Below are 25,610 nucleotides of genomic sequence, written 5' to 3'. Positions count from 1 at the left end.
TGGATGGCCCTGGTCCTAGCTGTTGATTGGTCAACCAGGATTCCTAACAGTGCAGATATTCATGATGCAGCGGTGACTGCTTACAGTGTTGACTCAAGCTCTGTTTGAGCACTGTCTGCCGTTTCATTTATTGGAACAACGAGATAAAGTAGCCATTAGCTAATAGCCATGAAGATCAAAAACAAAAATGACAGCAAAAAAAACAAAAACAAAGGACAAACTGCGCTGAAGATTCTGTGTGCATTCTAGCTACGTTTTGAAATGGAACTCGTTACTTGGTGACAAATAAACTTAGCTTAATTGGCTATCTTTCCTGTCTTTTCTTCTGAATATCGCTGCTTCTGGGGGATTCTGGCTCGCTCTGTCACGCCATTCGACACCCTCTCACCATGCGGATATTTACGATACGACGGGCGTTTTTCATTCCGCGTAGCTTTTATTATTCCATCGACGCTATTTCATGTTACCTCCCGCGCCTCGTTGCATAGCTTCCATTGGCCCACTGTAGCTGCGTGCACGCTGAGGCGCTGTGTCCAATTGTGCCATTTTACATTTCAGCTGATGGGAGGCTTACTCACTTCAGGTTCTGAGCCCAGGACATTTTAATTTAAAGTAAACCCTGTAAAATCAAAACCCTTTATAGATATTTTATTCATACAGAACCGATGTCAAAACAAATATGGTGGTTTTAAGCCTGTTTTGACCGGTTATGCATTTAAAATTTAGTTTTTCATTTATTTTGAAAGCAAGAAGGTGCTCCTGCCCCTGTACAAGAGAGTTTAGATTATTACGAAAAATCTAGCATTTACATTTTAACCAATCTGCAGCGTCGTTCAGTGGTCTGCCAATCAAAATGAAAATGAGTGTTTGAATTTGAAATGAGTATCCGTGCAGAATGTGGCACCATTTCTGAAAACCATGTTTACAAATTACATGCTTTACATTTCAATAAGTTTTATTTTTGTATTTGAACGTTTGAAATCGAGCTATTCATCTTTTCGTTTGTGGCTAACTGAACTCATTAAATATAAAAAATAAAATATAATAAATAAAAAGCGATTGCACAAGGCTCTCCCAGCGTCTGTGTGTTTGTAGATTAAAGAGCCTGATTACTTTCAAAATATGCAAAGCTGTTCGCTGTCTTGCACTGGAGGAAGACATCCTCATGCTTTTATGTGTTTCTGCTTTTCTCACTAGTGTTTTGTAGAGGCTGTTAAAGGGAGCATGACTGGTGATTTAGAAACTACGATACAGGAGATGGCTCTACCCCAGCCTCCACCGAATGTCCCTTTTGCTTGTGTGTTAAGGCCTTTGGGTGCTCTCTCAGTGCAAATGGCCTCATTGAAACAATCCATGATATTTGTAATGGTTTGAACGTGCTTCCTTTCCCCAGACTTCATAATGGGTTAAAATGTGAAATGTGACCCTTTGTATGAAGGGTATTGGGCTAAAAGCAATTGAGAAATTATTTTATGTTCAGCCCAGTCACTTGGAACACACATTGTAGTCATTCATAAATGCTATCTCTCTTGTTTAAGTCTGCATTCTGACGTGACAGCAGTTCTCAGGCAAAACGAGTCTCTCCTGCTGACTGGGTATCTCTGCCTTCAGCTTATAACCAGGCACTGCCCTCAGCTTAACCTGGCACTGCCAACAGCTTAACATGGCAGTGCCCTCAGGTACTGTGCTAACAAAAGTGGCAGCTTACTGTTGGGTTGATGAATCAAGTTGCAGAGTAGCCTACTCTTGGAAAAGTCTACTGGCAAGTGTCAAGTGTCGGAGTTGATCCTCCGCTTTTTAATTTTCCACCATCTTTGTTGGAAGCATATTATGAACACCGCTTAGGGGTTAAAGTGTCAAGTGCCCCCTGAAATGTGTAAAGCGGCACGGCATCATAGAGCTGGCGTTGAGTCGAGCGCGTTGGACACGTTTGTTGCACAGTGGGTTTTGTGGAGTTTGTCTCGCTTGTGAACAGGTGTGCTCAGCATGAGGAAGACGTGCCATATTAAAGGTAGAACGTCTCCAGATGGTTCAGCTCGATTTCTAATCGCGCCAGCAGTGCTTTCTTCAGAAAATGTTCTAGTGAAGTTGGGTATGGTGGAGATTGGTGACTTCGGGGTAGGGAGGTGGCGACCATTTTACTTAGTCACTAGTTTTGAGCAGCGAGTGTCATAATGAACCTGTCTCTCTTTAGAATGTTATCGGTCTGAAGATTCTTTAAATAATGCTGCATTATATCTTATTTGCTGTCAGTCTGAAGTGCAGTGAATGTTTGGTTAGCGGCAAGCAGAGCTACACTTTAAACCCAACGTGGGCCAAGGCCAGGCCAGGCAGTGGCCTCCTGTGAAACTGGAATGGAGTGCGTTTCGCGTGCGTTCTGAACTGCGTGTGTAAGAAGTGAATGTGGGTTCTGAGAGCAGAGATAGAGGGTGTTTGTTTGGGGACGGACGTCCCGTTGCGCTGCTGTGACTCGCCGACGGCCCGACAGGTTTCGCCTGCTCCGCCCGCTGCCCCGCTGGCGCTCAGGGTCTCCGGCTTCCTCCGTCCCGCCTGACGGCTCAGCGGTGAGACGACGAGGTTCAGTGTGTGCCCAAAAAGGGGACGGGGGCAGCTTTGGCCCGCCAAAAAAAACAAAAAACAAAACAAGCAAACACAAGACTCAGGGTCAAACACGGCGTGAGTTACGCTGGATGGTCTGGCAGACCACCCGACCAATGGTGGTGGTAAAGCGCTATTCAGCCATTACTTACTATAGTGCCGACCACAGGTGTACAATCGGCATGGTGTAATCACTCACTCATCACTCACTCAGTCACACTCACTCAGTCAGTCACAGACATTCGTGTTTTTAGGGCTGGTCCCGCTGTTGCGGTCCAGCCAAAAATAAAAGCGAACTCTCTGACGGAGAATTGCTGATGCACTGTGACACACAGCTAGTCTCACAGGCTGTGTGTAGCGCAGTACAACCACAAAATGGTTGCAGTCGTGTCTCGTGGGATATAGTAAATGAGCTATTAGTGGAGTGATTAAGAAACTTGGCGTGTTCCTGAGCGGCTGTGGGTTTGGTTCCCAGCTATGCTATAATAGCCCTGCTATTGCCCCCGTGAGCCAGGGTACTGCGATTAACTTCGATTACTTCAATAAATATCTGCTTGTATAAATTCATAATCCGAAAAACGAGCCGCGCGCAGTGGATTGCTCTACATCAAGGTGCCCGCCAAGCGAATGAATCAGTGCTGTTCTCTCCGATGCCTTATCGGTGGACTAATGCGTTAGCACCTCAGATTTTATTTATTTATTTATTTATTTATTTATTTATTTATTTATTTAAAAGGGACAACACACAGTAATCAACATTTTCGCACTTGCGTCAAATGGTACAGCGCCAGAGTTAGCTCAGGAGCTCATTTTCATCCGTAGTCCCGTAGCAGGTGAGAGATGTTAATAATTGCTAAACCGCTTAGCGTACATGGACGCGTTCACGCTGTTCATTTCATTGGGGAGCCATGGGACTGACTGACCCCCCGCCCCCCCCCCGGTTGCATGAAGACGAAGCTCGGCACGTTCGTGGTGGGAAAGCTGAATGCCACTCCTGTTCCACGACGCAGTCTTAACCCTTAGCCCTGCTGCTTAACCCTGAGCAGGCTGAGATTGTGAAGAGGACTGCCAGCTTCCTGCGTAGCTCAGCGAACTGGCAGAACTGCTTTAACTCACACAAAAAAAAAAAAAAACCCCAATCAAAAAATCAAACATTTGATTGTTAAATTGGCTCATCAATTAGACCTCCTGGTGTGCGGTAATCACACACAGTCTGGCTCAACCCATTATCGTTACGGAATAGGGGGGGAAAAAAAACGCTCTGGCTTGTTCGTATTTCTTTAAACCAATCACAATCGTCTAGGGGCGGTGCTAAGCCCAGGATGCAGCGACGGTGCACTCGCAAAAAACGGCAACACGCAGATAGCGGAAATGGGGGGGGAGAATTCCGACTGAAATAGTCGGCCAATGGCAGGCTTATACCCACAGTCTATATCCCGTGAGTCAGACTACCTGTGAAGTAAATCAGCCTCACCCCTTAAACTGCACGGCTGAGGGCCCATTTTTAAAAAATCGGAGCTCTGCTTAAACAGTGGAAGGTGCGGGCTGTGGTTCCCGCTGCTAATTAATAAGCGTGCACCCCCCCCCCGGGTTCCTTCCATCGGCACGCTCCGGCCTGGCGGGGGGCGGGGGGGCCTAATTAGCGTGCCCCAGCCTCCCACCTGCGGTCCAGGGGACGGGGCTTTGATCAGGAGGCATGGCGGCGGCGGCGGCGGTTTTCGATGGCGGTGGCTGGACCCTCGCTCCTGCTCCTGCTCCTCTGTTACCCCCCCTCTCCTCTCCTCTCCTCCTCCCGCGCCTCCTGCAGGAGGAGCGCTCGGCCGCTGAGCCCTGCGCCTCCCGAGCCGTATCGATCGGCGATGCCGATCTGATTGGCCCGCCCTCGCCCCCTCTGCCGAGCAGGCTCAGTCTGTGCCTGCTCCACTTATCTGAGGGGGGACCCCCCCCGACACCCAGCCTCGGGGGGGGGAGGCCTCGCGCAGCACGCCCGTTTGTCACCCGGCAAAGCCGTAAAAACCAGAGGAATCGAGCGCGGCTAACCGTCTTGACCTCGGTCAAAAGTCCCGAAACCTTCTGCGCCTCAGAGTGAATGTATGTGGGCCCCAAACACGGTGGGGTAGGGTAGGTTGGGGTGGGTGTTGGGGGACCGTGTGGCCTCGCTCATCTCCCATCCTCCCCTCCTCTCTCCGCCCCGCCCCGCCCCGCAGGCAGTGGGACGAGCAGCTGGACCCGCGGCTCAACGCCAAGCAGAAGGAGGCCATCCTGGCCATCACCACGCCCCTGTCCATCCAGCTGCCCCCCGTGCTCATCATCGGGCCCTACGGCACGGGCAAGACCTTCACGCTGGCACAGGCGGTCAAGCACATCCTCAAGCAGCCAGACAGCAGGTGAGTCAGAGCGCAGGCCGCTGTCTCACAGCGCAGGTGAGTCAGAGCGCAGGCCGCTGTCTCACAGCGCAGGTGAGTCAGAGCGCAGGTTGCTGCCTCACAGCGCAGGTGAGTCAGAGCGCAGGCTGCTGTCTCACAGCGCAGGTGAGTCAGAGAGCTGTCCCACAGCGCAGGTGAGTCAGAGAGCTGTCCCACTGCGCAGGTGAGTCAGAGAGCTGTCCCACAGCGCAGGTGAGTCAGAGAGCTGTCCCACAGCGCAGGCGAGTCAGAGCCCTGTCTCACAGAGCAGGTGAGTCGGAGCGCAGGCCGCTGTCTCACTGCGCAGGTGAGCCGGAAGCGCAGGTGAGTCAGAGCGCAGATTGCTGTCCCACAGCGCAGGTGAGTCAGAGCGCAGATTGCTGTCCCACAGCGCAGGTGAGTCAGAGGGCAGATTGCTGTCCCACAGCGCAGGTGAGTCAGAGCGCAGGCCGCTGTCTCACAGCGCAGGTGAGTCAGAGCGCAGGCCGCTGTCTCACAGCGCAGGTGAGTCAGAGCGCAGGCCGCTGTCTCACAGCGCAGCTCAGCAGGACTCGCTGCACACACACTAACGTTTACCTGAGCATTATTTTATTACGGTGAGTCAATTCAAACTGTGTTTTTACTGTAACGCAAATGGGCTTTTAAACATACAGCGAATTGGCTTTAATGAAGCGGAACAGTGGTTTAAATGGGCCATTAGGACAGGTATTGGAAGAGAAAAAAAGAAGGGCAATTCGGCCTTAATGTGAGGTAGCTGTTGGAGCACCTTGTGGACGATGGGAGGGAGGACCCGGTGTGTAGAACTGCGCAGTCAGTGTGTGGGGAGAGGGTTTGAATAGGAGTGCCCTGAACCACACACCTCCCTGAATTCAGACCCTCACGTGAGCAGATTCTCAACCATGAAATGAAGTTTGATCGGCTAAGAGAACGGATGGTGGGGTATGCCGGTTGTGCAGTACTAAAAATGAATGTTATGTTTAGCCTTAACTCGTGAACGTATGGAAGAAAATATATTTTTGTAACGGGTTATTGCATTATAGCACCATACGATCCTAACTGTTCTGATGGATGCCTTGAATATTGTATAGAAAACATAAATGACGGATATTTAAAATGGCGCTGCCAGTGAATTGGATGGGGCCCTTCATTGAGAGTGTGTATAGAGGACATGCCCTTTTATGGAGATCCGGCCTGATTAATGCTCTGCATGCACAGAGCTGCAAACGGCACTATTTAATATGATGAATGACATCACTGTTTTCTGTAAGGTCCATTCTGCCAGTATTGAATTAGGGCGGTGTGTTCGTGCGATTCTGTAGAATATTACGAACTCCCTGACCCCCTGTTTGTTAATGCAACAGTATACCCTCCATACCCTCCATAATGTTTAGGACGGACATATTCATATTCTTGATTTGGCTCTGTGCTCCGCAGTTGTTGATTTTGTAATCTCGAACAATTCAAATGTTTAAATTTCACATTCGGCTTTTATTAAAGGGTGTTTTAAAACATTTTGTTTTCATTACAGAACTTTTTATGTCCACTTTCTAAAGAACAAAATCTTCACTTTAACCGCGGTTGAATTGTTTGATTACACATCTAAAGTTGCGGACTGCGGAGCCAAATCGGCCGAATTTATAAATCAAATTATTTTATAAAAAAGTTTCTTGTTGGAAATGTAGGGAAATTAAGCGACCGTTGCTTTCTCAGCGCAGTTAAGCGGATTTTCGGATCGTAGAGCAGAAACTTTCAAGAACTTAAGTGGCCGCCGTATAAAATAGTTATTTTTGTCTTCCCAGGGTCCTCATTTGTACCCACTCCAACAGCGCTGCTGATCTGTACATAAAGGATTACCTTCACCCGTACGTGGAAGCAGGCAATCCCCACGCTCGGCCTCTCAGGTGAGTGCTCAGCGGTCCCCCGCGCAGGTCTGGGATGTTTAAGCAGCACAGATCCGTTGCATCTCACCAGTGCGGTGAGCTGCTCGTTGCAGTGTGTTTGGTGTGGTGTCCAGCTACGAAATAAACAAATTGAATCATCGCACGTCGGTACAGAGGTGACATTTTGTTAACGTGGGTAGTTTGTCACGGAGGAACGTGGGGGAATTGGGTTGTGCGTCCTCTATTTCGGCTGAGATTTTCTGGGGAGAAAAAACAAAAAAACGGCTGACTTCGCATATTGATATGTCTGCTCTGGGTGTGTCTGCTGCCCTAACGGGGCTCCCCATTGGTCACCGCAGACCGGTCGATTCTGAGCTATGGTCACTACATCCCCAATTACCTGGATGAGTGAGTCTCATTGACCGGCCCTGCTGCTGATGATGATGATGATGATGATGATGATGATGATGTCCACTCGGCCCGAGGGCGTGACCACGGCTTTGCTCCTCCCCCTCCCCCCCCCCCCACCCCCCACCCCCCCACAGGGTTTACTTCCGGAACCGGTGGGTGAAGACGGTGCACCCCTTGGTGCAGCAGTACTGCCTGATCTCCAGCACGCAGTTCACCTTCCAGATGCCGGAGCGGGAGGACATCCTCAAGCACAGGGTGGTGGTGGTGACCCTCAGCACCTCCCAGTACCTGTGCCAGCTGGACCTGGAGCCCGGTGAGTGGCCGCAGCGTCCGGAACCCCTCTCCCCGGAACTTTCCGGAAGATTAGAATTTTTTTCCAGTCTGTGAGTGTGCAGCGGAGATATTGGTGCCAGTGGAGATGCCCGCTCTCGCCCGGAGATAGCGGTGTCAGTGGAGATGCCCGCTCTCGCCCGAGCTTGGGTCCAAACGGCCTCGAGCTTCGGGTCAGAGAAGGTTTTTTTTTTTTGTTGTTGTTGTAATGACGCGGACAGGAGACGTCCCTTGAAGAAGAAACTTATTAAAGTCGGCGAAAAGACATTAGAGCCAAAGCGGTTTGTCGGCGCGAGCTAATAACTGCCTCTGATGCGTCAGCCGAGAGGTTTGTCTGTTGCCTGGAAACACCATCTGCCTCTCTAATGCGCTTTACATCATTAGCTCCCGTTCCGTCGTCCTTTGCCGGCGCGTTCGCCGCTGATGAAAATCTGATTCAAACGAGGCGTCGGGGAGCCGTGACTCCGTCGCCGCGCCAACGAAACCGCGCGCCGCGAAAGCTCGTGCGCCGCGGACCGGAGTGCTTTTCCTGCTTCGCTTCGCTTCTGGGTTTTTATTTCCTGTGCCGTCTCCTCCAAAAAAAAATAAAAAATAAAAAATAAAAATCTCGGCCCGTTTCTGAGCGTTTTGCGTTCCGAAGCTACGCGTCTGTGTGCGGTAATGGGGGGGTGGGGTCGGGGGTGCCATGTTACTGTGAACTCCTGTCCACGCCCCTCGCCTTCCTCTGACTTCCACCAGTCGTTGGCCAGATGAGAGCTAGCAGCTATGCTAATGTGATTCTCCAGCCAGATGAGAGCTAGCAGGTATGCTAATGTGATTCTCCAGCCAGATGAGAGCTAGCAGGTACGCTAATGTGATTCTCCAGCCAGATGAGAGCTAGCAGGTACGCTAATGTGAGTCTCCAGCTCTGCTGGCTCCGCGACGCCTGGCCGCTGGTCCCGCGCGAACAGTAAAAGATCAGCGCCTTCACCATAAACACGGCCAGCTAATAAAGGCCAGAGCTTTTTCACCCCCCCACCCCCCCACCCCCCCACTCTTCTCCAGCGGAACGCAGAGACTGTTAGATTGTTCTTGTACATCATTCCTTTGAATGGCCTGTTTAATGGCGTGTTGGTTTTTAGTGTCGTCCCGGAGGATGCTGGGATGCGATCGTCCGTCGGTCACGTGGTTAAGAACAGTCTCTTCTTCGGTTCTTTAATCAAACAGAGGCATTTCTCTCTGACCACAGTTTAGGCGGCAGCTAGTTTACATTTTATTTGACGTTGGCAGACTATAGTGAAGGTAATATTTATGTTGTTAAAGTTCAGTGCAACCCTTTTACATTATTTATTCATAATGCCTAATTTATTCATAATGCCTTTTTATTAGAATTAATTTTGCATTAGGTTAGTCATCTAATTTTCACTGAGACCCTGTAATTACACAAACCATGGATTAATTTTCCACATTATCGACTTTGCTTGACTTGCCTGTGTTTTAATATGGTTTCATGTTTTTCTTCGTAAACATGAGCTCCTGACTGGTTGGAAAACGTTCAGGATTCTTTGATCGAAAGCTGAGATGGTACTGAGGGCTGAGCGAGCGTACACTAATAATTTACACTTTCCTTGCCCCTTTTTTATGAGCAAATTCTTGTTGCAACATTTCATAATGTAATGTCATAACAGAATGTACTTTGAGTTTCTCTGCTCTCTCTCTCTCTCTGCTTACGGACGCTCTGGTCTCTCTCTCTCTCTGCTTACGGACGCTCTGGTCTCTCTCTGGTCTCTCTCTCTCTCTGCTTACGGCCTCTCTGGTCTCTCTCTCTCTCTGCTTACGGACGCTCTGGTCTCTCTCTGGTCTCTCTCTCTCTCTGCTTACGGACGCTCTGGTCTCTCTCTCTGGTCTCTCTCTCTCTCTGCTTACGGACGCTCTGGTCTCTCTCTCTGCTTACGGACGCTCTGGTCTCTCTCTGGTCTCTCTCTCTCTCTGCTTACGGACTCTCTGGTCTCTCTCTCTCTCTGCTTACGGACGCTCTGGTCTCTCTCTCTCTGCTTACGGACGCTCTGGTCTCTCTCTGGTCTCTCTCTCTCTCTGCTTACGGACTCTCTGGTCTCTCTCTCTCTCTGCTTACGGACGCTCTGGTCTCTCTCTCTGGTCTCTCTCTCTCTCTGCTTACGGACGCTCTGGTCTCTCTCTCTGCTTACGGACGCTCTGGTCTCTCTCTCTGCTTACGGACGCTCTGGTCTCTCTCTCTGCTTACGGACTGTCTGGTCTCTCTCTCTGGTCTCTCTCTCTCTCTCTCTCTCTGCTTACGGACGCTCTGGTCTCTCTCTCTCTCTCTCTCTGCTTACGGCCTCTCTGGTCTCTCTCTGGTCTCTCTTCGCTCTCTGTCTCCTCTCTGGTCTCTTCTCTCTCTGCTTACGGACTCTCTGGTCTCTCTCTGGCTCTCTCTCTCTCTGCTTACGGACTCTCTGGTCTCTCTCTCTTGCTTACGGACTCTCTGGTCTCTCTCTCTGCTTACGGACTCTCTGGTCTCTCTCTCTCGTCTCTCTACGGACGCTCTGCTCTACTGCCTCTGGTCTCTTCTCGTCTCTCTGCTTTCTACGGCCTCTGGCTCTCTCTCTCTGCTTACGGACTCTGGTCTCTCTCTCTCTTTACGGACGCTCTGGTCTCTCTCTCTCTGCGTACGGACGCTCTGGTCTCTCTCTCTCTCTCTCTCTGCTTACGGACTCTCTGGTCTCTCTCTGGTCTCTCTCTCTCTGCTTATGGACTCTGGTCTCTCTCTCTCTGCTTACGGACTCTCTGGTCTCTCTCTCTGCTTACGGACGCTCTGGTCTCTCTCTCTGGTCTCTCTCTCTCTCTGCTTACGGACGCTCTGGTCTCTCTCTCTGCTTACGGACTCTCTGGTCTCTCTCTGGTCTCTCTCTCTCTCTGCTTACGGACTCTCTGGTCTCTCTCTGGTCTCTCTCTCTCTCTGCTTACGGACTCTCTGGTCTCTCTCTCTGCTTACGGACTCTCTGGTCTCTCTCTCTCTGCTTACGGACGCTCTGGTCTCTCTCTCTCGCTTACGGACGCTCTGGTCTCTCTCTCTGGTCTCTCTCTCTCTCTGCTTACGGACTCTCTGGTCTCTCTCTCTCTGCTTACGGACGCTCTGGTCTCTCTCTCTCTCTGCTTACGGACGCTCTGGTCTCTCTCTCTCTCTGCTTACGGACGCTCTGGTCTCTCTCTCTGCTTACGGACGCTCTGGTCTCTCTCTCTCTGCTTACGGACGCTCTGGTCTCTCTCTCTCTGCTTACGGACGCTCTGGTCTCTCTCTCTGCTTACGGACACTCTGGTCTCTCTCTCTCTGCTTACGGACTCTCTGGTCTCTCTCTCTGCTTACGGACACTCTGGTCTCTCTCTCTGCTTACGGACGCTCTGGTCTCTCTCTCTCTGCTTACGGACTCTCTGGTCTCTCTCTCTCTCTGCTTACGGACGCTCTGGTCTCTCTCTCTCTCTGCTTACGGACGCTCTGGTCTCTCTCTCTCTCTGCTTACGGACTCTGGTCTCTCTCTCTGCTTACGGACACTCTGGTCTCTCTCTCTGCTTACGGACGCTCTGGTCTCTCTCTCTCTGCTTACGGACTCTCTGGTCTCTCTCTCTCTCTGCTTACGGACGCTCTGGTCTCTCTCTCTGGTCTCTCTCTCTCTCTGCTTACGGACGCTCTGGTCTCTCTCTCTGCTTACGGACGCTCTGGTCTCTCTCTGGTCTCTCTCTCTCTCTGCTTACGGACTCTCTGGTCTCTCTCTCTCTCTGCTTACGGACGCTCTGGTCTCTCTCTCTCTGCTTACGGACTCTCTGGTCTCTCTCTCTGCTTACGGACTCTCTGGTCTCTCTCTCTCTTTACGGACGCTCTGGTCTCTCTCTCTCTGCGTACGGACGCTCTGGTCTCTCTCTGTCATGTATTATGCGGTTTTATCTTCCCGCTGCTCGCGCGGCCTTTCAGATTTGGAGCTCTCCCTTTTTTTCCCACTGAGCAGGACGCTCACACGGGCGCAGCCGAAAGCGTAGCCAGGCTTCGCCGCGAATTCAAAAAATATAATGCGTCCCCCCCCTTTTATGGTCTTTATGGTATACAGTATGAAAAAGCCTTTTAGACCTGTTCTAATGCATGCAGGCTGTTTAGAAATCCTTTTATGGGCTGCAACCTACTTCAGGCTATCAGAACCTTATGCAAATCCTAGAATCTCTGGGAAAATAAAAAAAAGCAGAGAATGCTAGTCTATGCAAATTGTATCGTTCCGTATTCCTAACCTGCGATATATTCTTCTCTATGCACACCAAGCTGGTTTGTATCTTACTGTGTGGAATTCTAATTTATATCCACATTATCAGTGCGCTAGCATTGTGCTAATGGACACGTGCAACTTAACCGGCTTTTTCCCACATTGTCATGACTATAGACCCGAATAAAGCCATAAAGACCATCCATCCATCCATCCATCCATCCATCCATCCATCCATCCATCCATCCATCCATCCATCCATCCATCCATCCATCCATCCATCCATCCATCCATCCATCCATCCATCCATCCATCCATCCATCCATCCATCCATCCATCCATCCATCCATCCATCCATCCTCGCTTATCCTGGGCTGGGTCGCAGGGCGTGCTGGAGCCTATCCCAGCGTGCATTGGGGGAGAGGCAGGAATGCACCCTGGGACAGGCCGTCAGTCCATCACAAGGCAGCCATAAAAACTGCATTGAGCTTCATTTTTTTCAAATTATGGGCGTGACTGAATCATCACTTGCGCCCCCTTTGTCTGGTGAGGGAGCCTGGGAGCGGAGACTGTGGAGTACTCTCATGCACGCTCACCCGTGAGCCAGTTACTTATACAAAACAAGTCAACCATCCGTTATCTGTACCCACGTGTCCTGGACAGGGTTGCGGGGACTGCTGGAGCCGTGTACCAAACAAATCAAACGGCATAATGCAGGAGATTTGTCACCAAATCAAATCTTTCATCGGCGACGTCCTTTATTTTGTTACACTTTAGGTGCCAGGTGAGTCGCTATGACTTATTCAGCAGTTGTCTGGAAGCACGTGCTGGAAGACATAAAAAAAAAAAAGAGAAGAAAGTTGTGGATCTTTGTAGTGATGGATGGCTGAATTGGGTTCACGGCTCCCTCCTCTCTCTTAATCCAGCGTTTGAAAGGAAGCCGGGGGGGGGGGGGGGGGGTGGAGGAGCCGGAGGAGCCGGGGGGGGGCGGGGTGCCGGAAGATTCTGAAGTGGACTGGTTTATGTGTCTGCTCCTCTGCCCAGTTGGGGAAGAGAGCAGTGCGGAGTTTAAGTGTATTTACATTTATTTAAAGCTGCTTTCCCTGTTGGCTAGGCGTGTTATGGAAACATTGCACGCGCACACACGCATACACACGCACACACAATACATTACACACACACACAGACCGCACACGCCACCACCCACACAAATCACCACAGCACAATCACACAACATCACACACACAGTCACACACACATAGAATTGAAGCCTATCATCTTGTATGAATGCATCACTTAGTGATCGCCTTCATGGTCGTGACATCCTCGTGCCATCAATCAATCAATCGATAACATTTTCTTTATTTAGAGCATTTTCCAAAGATTTTGTGGCAAAATTGACTTAAGATGCTTAATCTCCTCAAGCTTAAGTAAAAGGAGACTCGGGGGTGGTATGATTGAGGCTTTTGAATTCACAGAGGGGATCAACAAAGTGAACAACAAGAGATTGTTCAGGTTGAGTTCTCTTCGAGGGGACAAAAATAGAAATTGGCAAAAGGTAAATTTCGTAGAGACATTAGTGAAACAAAAAAGATTTCACGCAGAGAGTGGTCTGTGTGTGGAATAGCCTGTCAGGTCACGCAGCAGAGGCAGAAACTCTGGGCTTGATGCGGTGTTTGATACCGTCTAGTCTGAACGTAATCGGACCGCTTGGTACAGTTTAGTCAGGAAACTGGCCGAGCTCTGTTCAGCTGAACGGCCTGCTCTCGCCATTATGTTGTGTTATGTTAATTTGTTTCACAGTTTAACCTGGCCTGAAACCCCCTTAATGCTATCCAGAGGCCTGATTGGCTGGGAGAACTCCCTGGGGGGGGGGGGGGCTGTGGGCGAGTCGGGGGGTAGGGAGCCAGACTAAGGAGGGGGGGAGCAGGAGGTTCCTCAGTGGGCTGAGTCCAGCCCTAGTGACACGTGTAGCGATTGTCCTGATCGTAAAACGGGTTTGGTGTGTTAGCTACGCTTCCTTCATTCTGCTGCAGCCTGCTCATTATGCCCGTCACCTTCGCTCGCAGGAAACTTTTGGGCCGTTTTATTACTTTTTTTAAAAACTGTGTAGTGTTTACTTGCTTTGAGAGCCAGTGAATAGAGTAATATGGGCCTCTGGAAAAAAAGCTGCAAATTGCCTTGAACTTTTAGACCCTGCATAAAATATACGGTCGCCACGCCGACGCGGTGTGCGTACACCCTGTGGTTTCATACGCAGCTCGCAGCAGAAGTCCTCTCTCGAGCTTGACTAAGCAGGCAGCGCACACAAGACTGATCTCACCGCTACCCTATTACAGAGGAAGTTGTAATGTCTTTTTTTATTTTTTTTAACTATGAATGGCCAATTAGCAGTGAAGAGTCAGGACGGATGGCGCTAGCTAGCGGGCGCTTTGATACCGCGGGTCATAAAAGTGCACGTGTTTATCGCGTTTCATGCGCATGTTTTATAAAAAGCCCCTGTGATGATGGCTGCTCTGAATGCGTAGCCCCCCCCCCCCCCAGGGGCGGCCTGTGGATGGTTTAATAGCGCCCGGCGCGGGGCGATTTGTTTTGCTGCCGCTCCGCGCCCCGCTCGATTGCCCGTGACCCCCCCCCCCCCCCCACCCCCACGCTTTGGCACAGCGGGCCGAAGGGCTTCAGCCTCGCCGAAATCCATATTTCTAAGCGCGAGAAGCACCAGCGTTCATGAATATCTCATCTGCTCCTGGAAGTGGGAGGGGGGCATTGCAGCTTCGAGGGTTTGCGGGTTCACATCTCCGGTGGAGATCGGCTCTAGCTTGCGCCTTCCGTCCCAAGATGCCTCCACCCGACTTGCTTCAGTAAATGCAGAGCCCTGTTTATTTAAGCGTTTACCGGGCAAAGGTTGTTTGTCCAGGTGAGCGTGATGAATGATGCGAAGGTTGTGCCTCTCCGTCCCGAACAGGCCTGTTCTCCCACATCCTGCTGGACGAGGCGGCCCAGGCCATGGAGTGCGAGACCATCATGCCGTTCGCCCTGGCCAGCAGGAGCACCCGGATCGTCCTGGCGGGAGACCACATGCAGGTAAGGCCTGGGAGGCGGAGTCGGGCTTCTTGATTCAAAAGCGTAAAATGGTAACGTTTTTTTTTTTTTTTGTTGTTGCCAGAATTATAAGTGCATTACGTGCTCCTCCCGTTGCCCTGGCTGTGTAACGGGTGAAGGATGCTGGGTTTAACTAGGTGGGCGATGCTGGGTTCTGTTTTGTTGGCGTCCATTTGATGATGGATTTAAAGGAGGCCCCTTTGAACCTGACAGCAGGGGGGGTTGGGTGGGTGGGTGGGGGGGGTGTGTATTTGGGCTGGGCCCCTCCCATGTCCTCTCTTCGGAGCTGAGCGTGTGCCCCGGCAGGGCCCACCCAAGAGCTGAGCCGGGCGGTAAAGGCGCCATTTCAGGCCACGGCCTTTAATTAGCAGCCGGTGGGGGTGGGGGTGGGGGTGGGGGGCAGAAAAGATGGCTCCCAGAACCTCCAAAAATCACCGAAGTCCCCCCCCCCTCCTCGGGACGGATTCCCCCCGCAGATGAGAAGCTCTTCGCGGCGGCCTCTCCCCTCAGTCTTCCTCTCCTTTCGCGCTTCTCGATCTGCTGTCTTCGTGCGGCCGGCCCGTCGCCGGGGGTTACAGGGAGCCCCTTTTGTTTCTCCCTTTTTCGTGGCTGTCACCTCCAGTCTTCATTATTTCCTGTGTGCTGTTGCGCTGCTGTTGAATTGGCGGACAGAGTGGGAGTGGGAGCTGTTGTTGTCCGTTGGCTGGATTAAACAGCGTGGGGGGGGGGGCGGTGGGGGGTGGGGGGGGGGGGGCTCCTTAAATGGCGAAGGGCAGCAGTGTCAATCTCAGTTCCCGGGTGGTGTTTATGCCGACCTCAGCAATTGCTTAATTAGACCAGCCTTTGTTCGCTTTCTGTCAATTTACTTTTTTTTAAAACTACATTTCTTCCAAACTGCATTACTGTTTTTTTTTTTATTTTTTAAAAAAGATACAGCAGTCTCCCAGCTGAAGTGTGAAAATCCGACATCTAGTTTTGAGCTTGTATGGATTATTCCCGTCCAGCAAACTGCGGTATCTGAGAAACGGCCCACGCCGGGCGGGTTGTGTTGCACCGATGACATCGCACTGCGCTGTGATTGGTGCAGGGCTCGGTCGTGCCGTTCCATTCCCGTAGGAGGATGAGTTTCACGGTTTCTGCGCCGTCTCTTGTCCTACCAGAGAGACGGCCTTGCGGTGGGCGGCGTGCGGTAACACTGCATCGGGTTTGGGGTGCTGCCGAACCGCCCGCTGACCCCGCCCACTCTCCCCCCCCGCCCCCCCTCTGTCCTCCAGCTCAGCCCCTTCGTGTACAGCGAGTTCGCCCGGGAGAGGAACCTGCACGTGTCGCTGCTGGACCGGCTGTACGAGCACTACCCGGCCGAGTACCCCTGCCGCATCCTGCTGTGCGAGAACTACCGCTCCCACGAGGCCATCATCAAGTAGGTGTGAGCTTCCTGGTGTCCCGGCCCCGCCCCTGGCCACGCCCTCAGCCCCGCCCCCAACCCCGTCCCCGTCCGAGGCCGCGGGGGGGCGGGGCCTGGCCAGAACGCGGCGGTGTAGCCGCGACCCTTCCAAGGTTCTCGTGCCTCTTGGGAGTCGGTGAGAGAGTGGAGTGACCTTGGTCTGCCTGCTCAGGCGTTTAAATGGTAATTAGTACCGTGTCGGTGCGATGTTTCGTCCTTCGCAAATAGAAAAAGGAAAAAGAAAAAGAAAAAAAAAAACCCTCGGCGTCTGTTTCTCTTGGTTCGTTTTGCATAAAATCTGCATATTCATTACCCGCGAAACTGATTTCCATACAGTTCTTGATGTTATCGGCGAGCTTTGCAGAAAGCTGTGTGTCAAAAAAAAAACCAAAAAAAAAAAAAAGAACAGGATGGGTTTGTGTTCGCTCGAAGTCTTGCACTTCCTCAGTGCGGTGCGACCGACTTCATGCTTCCGGTTCCCAACACATTCTGATTATTATCACACACAAACTCTTCTCACTCTCGTTTTTTTTTTCATTTTTTAAGTTCTTTTTACACACATTTGTCTGGCAGAAGTTTGTTACTCAACCACAGAGCGTGTGAGGGAAGCGAGACGTTAGGCTGCAGGTTGGGACATTTTTGACCCCAAAAAAAAAAACGAATTGTGTTTACTGAAGTGTGTTATTTCTTGCTTTACATGCTGTGGTGTGGTCATGTGACTTAGCGAAAAATGCAGATTGCAGAAATGACCTTTAAAGAGCGTGAACATTAAGAGGCCCTGTGGCCCCCCCCCCCCCCCCCCCCCCCCCCCCCCCCCCCCCCCAGTTACACGTCGGAGCTGTTCTACGATGGCAAGCTGATGGCCAGCGGGAAGCAGCCCTCACACAAGGACTTCTACCCCCTGACCTTCTTCACTGCGAGGGGGGAGGACGTGCAGGAGAAGAACAGCACCGCCTACTACAACAACGCCGAGGTACCCCCCTACCGCCAGGCCCCATCCTGAGCGCTCCCTCTCCCACACACAGGCGTCAGGGCTCTCAGTGCTGAGCACAGTGCTGAGCACACACAGGCGTCAGGGCCCTCAGTGCTGAGCACAGTGCTGAACACACACAGGCATCAGGGCCCTCAGTGCTGAACACAGGCAGGCATCATGGCCCTCAGTGCTGAGCACAGGCAGGCATCATGGCCCTCAGTGCTGAGCACAGGCAGGCATCATGGCCCTCAGTGCTGAGCACAGGCAGGCATCATGGCCCTCAGTGCTGAGCACAGGCAGGCATCATGGCCCTCAGTGCTGAGCACAGGCAGGCATCATGGCCCTCCTTTGTGACCGTGTGTGGTGGAAATGCCCTGGCACACTCTGCCCCCCCTGGCACCGGGCGTGGGCGCTGTGTTTTTTGTGCGAGACGCGGGCGTCGCCGGGCGCTGTGGAAAGTGCCCTGCTGACGGCGGCGCTCCCCCCCCCCCCCCGCAGGTGTTTGAGATCGTGGAGCGGGTGGAGGAGATGCGGAAGAAGTGGCCGGTGGCCTGGGGCAAGCTGGACGAGGGCAGCATCGGGGTGGTGTCCCCCTACGCCGACCAGGTGTTCCGCATCCGCGCCGAGCTGCGCAAGAAGAGGATGCCCGAAGTGAGCGTGGAGCGGGTGCTCAACGTGCAGGGTGAGCGGGGGGGTGGGGTGGGGCGGGGCTAAGCGCGACCCAGGAGCGCGTCCCGGAATCAGCCGCAGTTCGGAGCTGCTTCACACTCAGACTTTTGGGATGAAAGGCTTCCGGAACAATCCCCCCCGCGCGCCACGCGGCCGTGCTTATTAGCGCTTAGCGCTGGCGGCTCCGGCGCTGGGGGATTAATCCCACGCGAGCGAATGGCGGTCTCAGAGCCACCCGCTAATACCGCGCTCTGCTAATAGAGTGCGCCGGAGGGAAGTTGCTGGATTAAGGCTTCGGTCCTGAAGCACCCAGCCGGGAGGCGGGGACTGAGAGAGCAGCAGCACAGAAGCTGCTCTCCTGTCTGCGGTCAAGGCAGGGACGGTCCGGTCTTACCCGAAAAGGGCCGGGGTGGGTGCAGGATTTCGCTTGAGCAAACACCTGATTCTACCGATTATGTAATCACGGTCAAGACCTTGATAAGTAGAGTAAGTAGATTTGTTAGTGATGGGTTACAACAAAAACCTGCACCCTCCACAGGCCCGTTTTGGGTAACCTTGGACACCCCTGGGTTAAGCAGCTGTTGGTTCCTCTCTGGTTCCTCTGTGAGTCTGAACTCTCCGGCCGTCTGCCCCCCCCCCCCCCCCCCCCCCCCCCACAGGTAAGCAGTTCCGGGTGCTCTTCCTGAGCACGGTGCGCACCCGCCACACCTGCAAGCACAAGCAGACCGCCATCAAGAGGAAGGAGCAGCTGGTGGAGGACTCCACGGAGGACCTGGACTACGGCTTCCTGTCCAACTACAAGCTGCTCAACACGGCCATCACCCGCGCCCAGTCCCTGGTGGCCGTGGTGGGGGACCCCATCGCCCTCTGCTCCGTGGGCCGCTGCAGGTAATGCCTCCGGCGCTCCCCGAAAAAACCCCCCCCCACACAGCCGGCCTGTTTTAGCCTCCCTCATCTGCACCCACTGGCCCCATCAAATTTTTGATGTCAGTTACATAGACTTCTAATCGCCATCGGTCATGGAGGTCCATATCGCATCAGTCGGCAGGGAGGAAATGAAAGTTTTCTCAATCAATCAATCAATCAAACTTTATTTATAAAGCACATTTCCGACAGCGGGCGCAACTCAATGTGCTGTACATAAAAAGACAGAAACGAACAGGGTGATCGAAGGATATAAGAAAAAACATTCTGACGTTGGTAATTCGATTAGTGCCAAACGCTGAGCCGCTATTGGTGGAAAAAAGTGGTCGCGTCACGACTTGATCAACCTTGTAGCCACGAGGCAGGCCAACAGATTTGGGGAGGGGGGGGGGATTGGGTTGGCACTTGCACTACGCTCTGTAATTGTACGCTTGTACACTGTATACAATATCGCCACGTGCGCTACGGTATCACCGCGGTGACAGAGACTCATTTCTCTCTGAAGTATCGGAACGACTCGCTCAGTCTGGCCTGGTTCCTGTGGGCTTAGAGAGAGAGCTCCAAACTGCACCCCCCCCCCACCGGAGTCCGGCTCACTGTCCGTAGCGGTGCGGGGAAGGAAGCCGATGGCCTGTCGATCTGCCACACCCCCCACACATTCTCTCCTCGGCCAGAATGACGTGGTCATTCGAGCACGCGTCCTTATGACTGAGAGGGGCTGCGGGGTTCCCTGCCTTTCTGGACGGGCTGGAAATCGCACACGCGTGCAATCTTTCGTTCTGCAGGATTATCCTTATTAGTCCTCTGCTTTAGTCTAGTCCCCTCTCACCACCTCCTGTACCTTTTTTTTCCTGCTCGGCTGGGCGATGGATACTCCTCCCTGTCAGATTTTATAAATCCGTCAGTGCGGTTTGGGAGGGAGGGGCTGCGGGTTTTAAATGAGCCTTTTTGGGGGCCCGTGAGCCTGTCTGCTGCATAATCCTGGCGCTCGCACGACTTGGACAGACAACGGTGCTTTTAGAGAGAGAGAGAGAGGACGAGAGAGAGCGCTTCAGAGGGATTGTGTGTGGATGCTCCTGTGTGTGGTACAGCTCTGCTCTGTGCGTGTGTGAGAGAGAGAGAGAGAGGACGAGAGAGAGAGAGAGCGCTTCAGAGGGATTGTGTGTGGATGCTCCTGTGTGTGATACAGCTCTGCTCTGTGCGTGTGTGAGAGAGAGAGAGAGCAATGGAGAGCACTCTGCTGTGTGTATGTGTGTGTTTGTGAGAGCCTGCACGTGTACCCGTGTGTGTGTGAGTGTGAGAGAGAACAGTAGTGAGCACTGCTGTCTGTGTGTGTGTGTGTGTGAGTGAGCGTGCATGTGTGAGTGTGCGTGCATGTGTGAGTGTGCGTGTGTGTGAGCGTGCATGTGTGAGAGAGAGAGCTGTAGAGAGCACTCTGCTGTATGTGTGTGCTTGTGTGTGTGTGTGTGTGAGCATGTGCGTCTGAGTGAGAGAACTGTAGAGAGCACTCTGCTGTGTGTATGTGTGTGTTTGTGTGTGTGTTTGTGAGAGCCTGCACGTGTACCTGTGTGTGTGTGTGTGAGCGTGCATGTGTGAGAGGGAGCTGTGGAGAGCACTCTGCTGTCTGTCTGTGTGTGTGCGTGCAAGCGAGCGTGTGTGTTTGTGCGTGTGTGTGCGCGCATGCGTACGCGTGTGTGTGACTGTGGGATTGTGGCAGCTGTACATGCAGGAGTGGTGCAGATAGGACCGTCCCTGCCAGCATTACCCTGGGGGGTAACTGTGCCTGGGGGCAGAGGGGTGACAGGGGGTCTGTAGAGCAGGGGGTGGAGGCAGCTGAACTCATCACTCTCCTGCTCCGTCTTACTGGCTCGACCATCGAAGCATTTTGGGCTTCCCAGCAGCCTCGTCTGGACTTCCCTGTGTATAACCGCTCCACTCGCACAGGAGCTGCGTGAGCTCCAGCTAATCAGCCATTTCCCACCCGCGCGTAAACATTGGAGCTTTCGTAATGCTGGACGAGAAAGTGTTGTAATATTATTTACTCATTTGTAAGAATACTGAGGGGGAGGGGAATAAGGTTTTTTTTTCTGGCTGATGGAAGTTGAACATGCAGAGCCTGTGAGCATCTCTCTCTCTCTCTCTCTCTAGGTCTCTTTCTCCATCTCTCTCACACACAGACACACACACACACACACGCACACCCAGGCTCTCTCTCTCACACACACACACACACACACACACCCACCCACACCCAGACTCTCTCTCACACACACACACCCAGACTCTCTCTCTCTCTCACACACACACACACACACACCCAGACTCTCTCTCACACACGCACACCCAGACTCTCTCTCTCTCACGCGCACACACACACACACACACACACACACTCACATCCCTGCCCCCCCAATGCACAGCTTCCTCCCCACCCCCTGCTGTACTCTTCCGTTCAAGCAGGGATTGCTCCTGGTGTGTGTGTGTGTGTGTGTCTGTGTGTGCATGCCACATTCATTCCCTCTCCACAAGTGGGGGCGCATCTACTAAATATGTCTAATCCTGCAAATGCTCTGATTGTCCTTTGATTTAATCAGCCTGGGCAGCCTCTCTGAGCAATTAATACATTATCAGTGCATCTTCACAATTAATACATTATCAGTGCATCTTCACAATTAATACATTATCAGTGCATCTTCACAATTAATACATTATCAGTGCATCTTCACAATTAATGCATTATCAGTGCATCTTCACAATTAATGCATTATCAGTGCATCTTCACAATTAATACATTATCAGTGCATCTTCACAATTAATACATTATCAGTGCATCTTCACAATTAATGCATTATCAGTGCATCTTCACAATTAATGCATTATCAGTGCATCTTCACAATTAATGCATTATCAGTGCATCTTCACAATTAATGCATTATCAGTGCATCTTCACAATTAATGCATTATCAGTGCATCTTCACAATTAATGCATTATCAGTGCATCTTCACAATTAATGCATTATCAGTGCATCTTCACAATTAATGCATTATCAGTGCATCTTCACAATTAATACATTATCAGTGCATCTTCACAATTAATACATTATCAGTGCATCTTCACAATTAATACATTATCAGTGCATCTTCACAATTAATACATTATCAGTGCATCTTCACAATTAATGCATTATCAGTGCATCTTCACAATTAATGCATTATCAGTGCATCTTCACAATTTCCCGTCCAAAAAACTTTCATTGAAAAATTAAATGACTCTAATTTTTCCTACATGGAAAATCCTCAGTGGTAGTGACACAAATTATTATTATTATTTTTTTCTATTTTTACTCACCCTGCCCCCCCCCCCCCCCACCCTGTTGGTGCGACCTCCCTGCCCCCCCCCACCCCAGAATGGATGGGTTGGGCTGTGCTTGAGGACTGCGTCCCCAGCACCGAGAGCGCAGAGTGTTTGGATGCCCAGGTGCTTGGTATTCTCGGGAGAGCGGTAATAATTGTTGTTGTTATTTCTTGGCGGTCTGATATCGATCCTGCTCCACACAGCCGGGTCTCCAGGTGGGGTTGGGAGGTGTGGCCGCTGTGTGGTGATGATCTCTTTTAGCTAGGGGGCGGGGGGGGGGGGGGTGGGCGGGCGTGTGCTTTTCCGGCTAAGCGCACGGAGGACCGTGACCCAAAGCAGACGAACCTGAGATGGGGGTGGGGGTGGTGGGGGGTGGGGGGGGGGGCTGTGTTCGCGGCGTCGGCCGCTCTGACCTGGCTTTGAGGGGCGTGTGCGCGAGGAGCGTTAGACCCCTGTTCCTGAGACGAGACGGCCTCTCGTTACCAAAATTTGGGCGTAGCCACCGCTCCTTGTGGGAGAGGGAGAGAGAGAGAGAGAGAGAGAGAGAGAGAGGGAGAGAGAGGGCAGGAGGAAGAGGGAGAGAGGGGGAGAGAGAGAGAGAGGGAGAGGCTGTCCTCCCCGTGCAGTCTTCCTAGCAGCCCTCCCCCAGCTCCCCGGCCAGTCGCCACGGCAACCGCTGCGCGTCAGCCAATTGCGAACGCTCGGCTTGGAAATGTCACCCGAAGAGCCGCCAATTAAATCAATGTGGGCAGTTCGGGAGGAAGGGCTGTTTTAGAGGCGGCCTGGGTGGGGGAGGGGCCGTGGGGGGGTGGAGGGGGGTCGGGGGGCTCACCTAGATCAAACGGTCCCCTTTTAAAGTGCAGACAGAGGAGGAGCCTGGTCAGAGCCCTCCCCTGTGCTGCTGCGCTGGGCCCCACCGGACCAGGCGGGAGGTGGGGGGTAAAGGGCTGGTCGGGTGGGGGTGGGGTGGGGGGGTGAGGACGGAGTGTTCGGCCTCAGGAGTGAGGAGTCTTAACTACCGCTTGTATTTCTGCATAGATTGCGTTGTTGCCGTTCTCGTTGTTTAGTGTTAATCAGTTTAACCTTCAGGGTCCAAGCTGAACTATGCGGTTGTTCCCTGCACTTGGACCGGTACTTCTCTCTAGGGGTTTCGTCATACTTGTTCCTGGTCATGGTTATACACTTTGTTGTACGTCGCTCTGGATAAGAGCGTCTGCCAAATGCCTGTAATGTAATGTAATGTAATGAGCTTGAACACCGTCAGCCAGCCCAGCCCAGCCCAGCCCAGCCCAGCTCAGCGTCATCCCTGTAATATATTCTGATTTCAGAGTGGACTGAGTGGGCGTAGCGTAGCGGTGCAAATGGATCTGGGGTGTGTTTGTTTGCGTTTGGAGCGATTCGGGGTCGGGGGGGGGGGGGAGTGATGCCGCAGACGTAATCGACAGAGAAGGCGGACCGGCAAGGGGGTCGAACCCGGGGCCCAGTCTCAGGCTCAGGGCGATTAGGCCTGAAGAGAAGCCGAAAGGTAAAAAAAACAATAGCTTTCACAAGCCGGTGCAGATCAATCACCCCCCTCCCCCCCCCCCTGGCCTGTCTGCGGCTGCTCTTGGCCCTGTTTACATTTTGGGGTGTCTCTCTGTGATAGGAAGGAGCCAATCAGCCGGTCTTCCTTTTTAATAATAACCCTAACCCTTCCGCCGTGGCTCGCCCCCCCCGCACCCCGCTCCTGGGCGCCGGTGTGATGCGTGCACGCAGAGTGGCGTCTCTGCAGCTGTGTGTGCGTGTGTCCCCCCCCCCAGGCGCTCGTGGAGAGATTGGAGAGCGGCTCGCTGAGCGGCGGGGATCTGTCCCTCTCCTGGCGGCGGGCGGGCGGGCGCCTGGCGGCTTATTTCCCGTGCTCTCCGCTTTAGGTCGCCTGCGTTTACGTAAATATGCAAATCCGTGAATTACTCATCCCTTCCCAGCCCCCCTACCCCCCCCCCCCCCAGCCCCCCGATCGCCCAGTTTTATTAGAATAAGCCCTGCTGCTGACGAACTTGACGAGCCCCGCGCGGGCGCTCCCCGCCAAATAACTCACCCCCTTCATCTTTCATTCACGCGCGGCGGAGTCGTCCCTTTCCCTGCCGTTACCGCCGACAGACAGCGCCTCTAAATCAGCGCGCCCCTCTGTGTGTGTGTGTGTGTGTGTGTGTGTGTGTGTGTGTGTTAGCCCCGCCCATCCCATCACCCCTCCGCCACTCACGTACGTCTCCCCGCTGGACACGGTTGCGCTGTGACACACTTCCTGTGTACCGGGGACCGTATTTTGGGACGTGTCTGAGCCCGTCTCTGGGGAGAATGCGTGAGTTTTGGACTCAGTGGATTTGGGAGAACTGTCAAAGGAATCTTGTCAGCAGTTGGTCATGGGGTTGTGGCACCGTGGACGTGATTCCGCCTCGAGCACCAGAATGAGCCATTTGCCGTTCATTTAAACGAGGATCCTTTGTGAAAGGCAGCCTGTGATCCTGTTGTTGCACACGCGCCTGGTTTCGGGTGGGCCTGGGTGATATACCGCAGAGATAATCTAACGCAATGGCAGTCATCACCCCATGTGGAGTATTAATCATACCTGATGAGGTAGCGAACGTCCAAACTTCAGAGGCCCCCGTGAAAGGCTTCCTGGGTAAAAAAAAAAAATGTCACCACCTTTTATGTATTGGGTGTTCGTAAGACAGCCAATCAGCAGCAAGGCCTTGCGGCTTACATGTGATTGACAAAAACACGTCACGTGATCACACGGAAGCTTGTATGGCCTTGCTGTTGATTGGCCATTTAATACCACATCAAGTGCAATTAAATAAAAAAAAGAGGAAAAGAGAGGCAGTGCACCACACGGTGGTGATGGCTGGTATTGCATTCAATAATGCTCATCACTTGGATGTTGCCCTACCTTGGTCTGGGACACACGTGCCCGGTCCTGGAGCAGCAGGAGAGGGTACTGAGAGCGCGTGTGCCCCTGTGTGTGTCGTCCCGCAGGAAGTTCTGGGAGCGGTTCATCTCCATCTGCCACGAGAACAGCAGCCTGCACGGGATCACCTTCGAGCAGATCAAGGCGCAGCTGGAGGCCCTGGAGCTGAAGAAGACCTACGTGCTCAACCCCCTGGCCCCCGAGTTCATCCCACGGGCCCTTCGGCCCCAGCACCCCCAGGGCTTCAGCAAGCAGCAGGGGTCCCCCCCGAAGGTACCCGACCCTCACCCCAACCCCCCTCTCCATCCTCCTACACACCCTGCTT

At 52.6% G+C, this 25,610-nt stretch overlaps 1 protein-coding gene across 4 annotated transcripts in view; it reads left to right on the top strand.

Annotated features, from left to right (window-relative positions):
- helz (helicase with zinc finger) overlaps positions 1 to 25,610 on the top strand; it is an 85,090-nt gene that overhangs the window by 28,002 nt on the left and 31,478 nt on the right. For all 4 annotated transcript variants that reach the window (XM_064324271.1, XM_064324270.1, XM_064324268.1 and 1 more), the window contains exons 14-22: positions 4,806 to 4,985; positions 6,803 to 6,904; positions 7,429 to 7,607; positions 14,837 to 14,955; positions 16,248 to 16,393; positions 17,243 to 17,390; positions 17,889 to 18,072; positions 18,719 to 18,947; positions 25,354 to 25,558. In XM_064324271.1, the coding sequence (XP_064180341.1) occupies positions 4,806 to 4,985; positions 6,803 to 6,904; positions 7,429 to 7,607; positions 14,837 to 14,955; positions 16,248 to 16,393; positions 17,243 to 17,390; positions 17,889 to 18,072; positions 18,719 to 18,947; positions 25,354 to 25,558 (1,492 nt within the window). The remainder of the gene's footprint in view (positions 1 to 4,805; positions 4,986 to 6,802; positions 6,905 to 7,428; positions 7,608 to 14,836; positions 14,956 to 16,247; positions 16,394 to 17,242; positions 17,391 to 17,888; positions 18,073 to 18,718; positions 18,948 to 25,353; positions 25,559 to 25,610) is intronic.

The sequence above is a fragment of the Anguilla rostrata genome, chromosome 2 (assembly GCF_018555375.3).
Source record: "Anguilla rostrata isolate EN2019 chromosome 2, ASM1855537v3, whole genome shotgun sequence".
Classification (NCBI taxonomy): Eukaryota; Metazoa; Chordata; class Actinopteri; order Anguilliformes; family Anguillidae; genus Anguilla; species Anguilla rostrata.
Note: the sequence above shows the minus strand (reverse complement) of the source record. Positions and strands in the feature narration are given on the sequence as shown.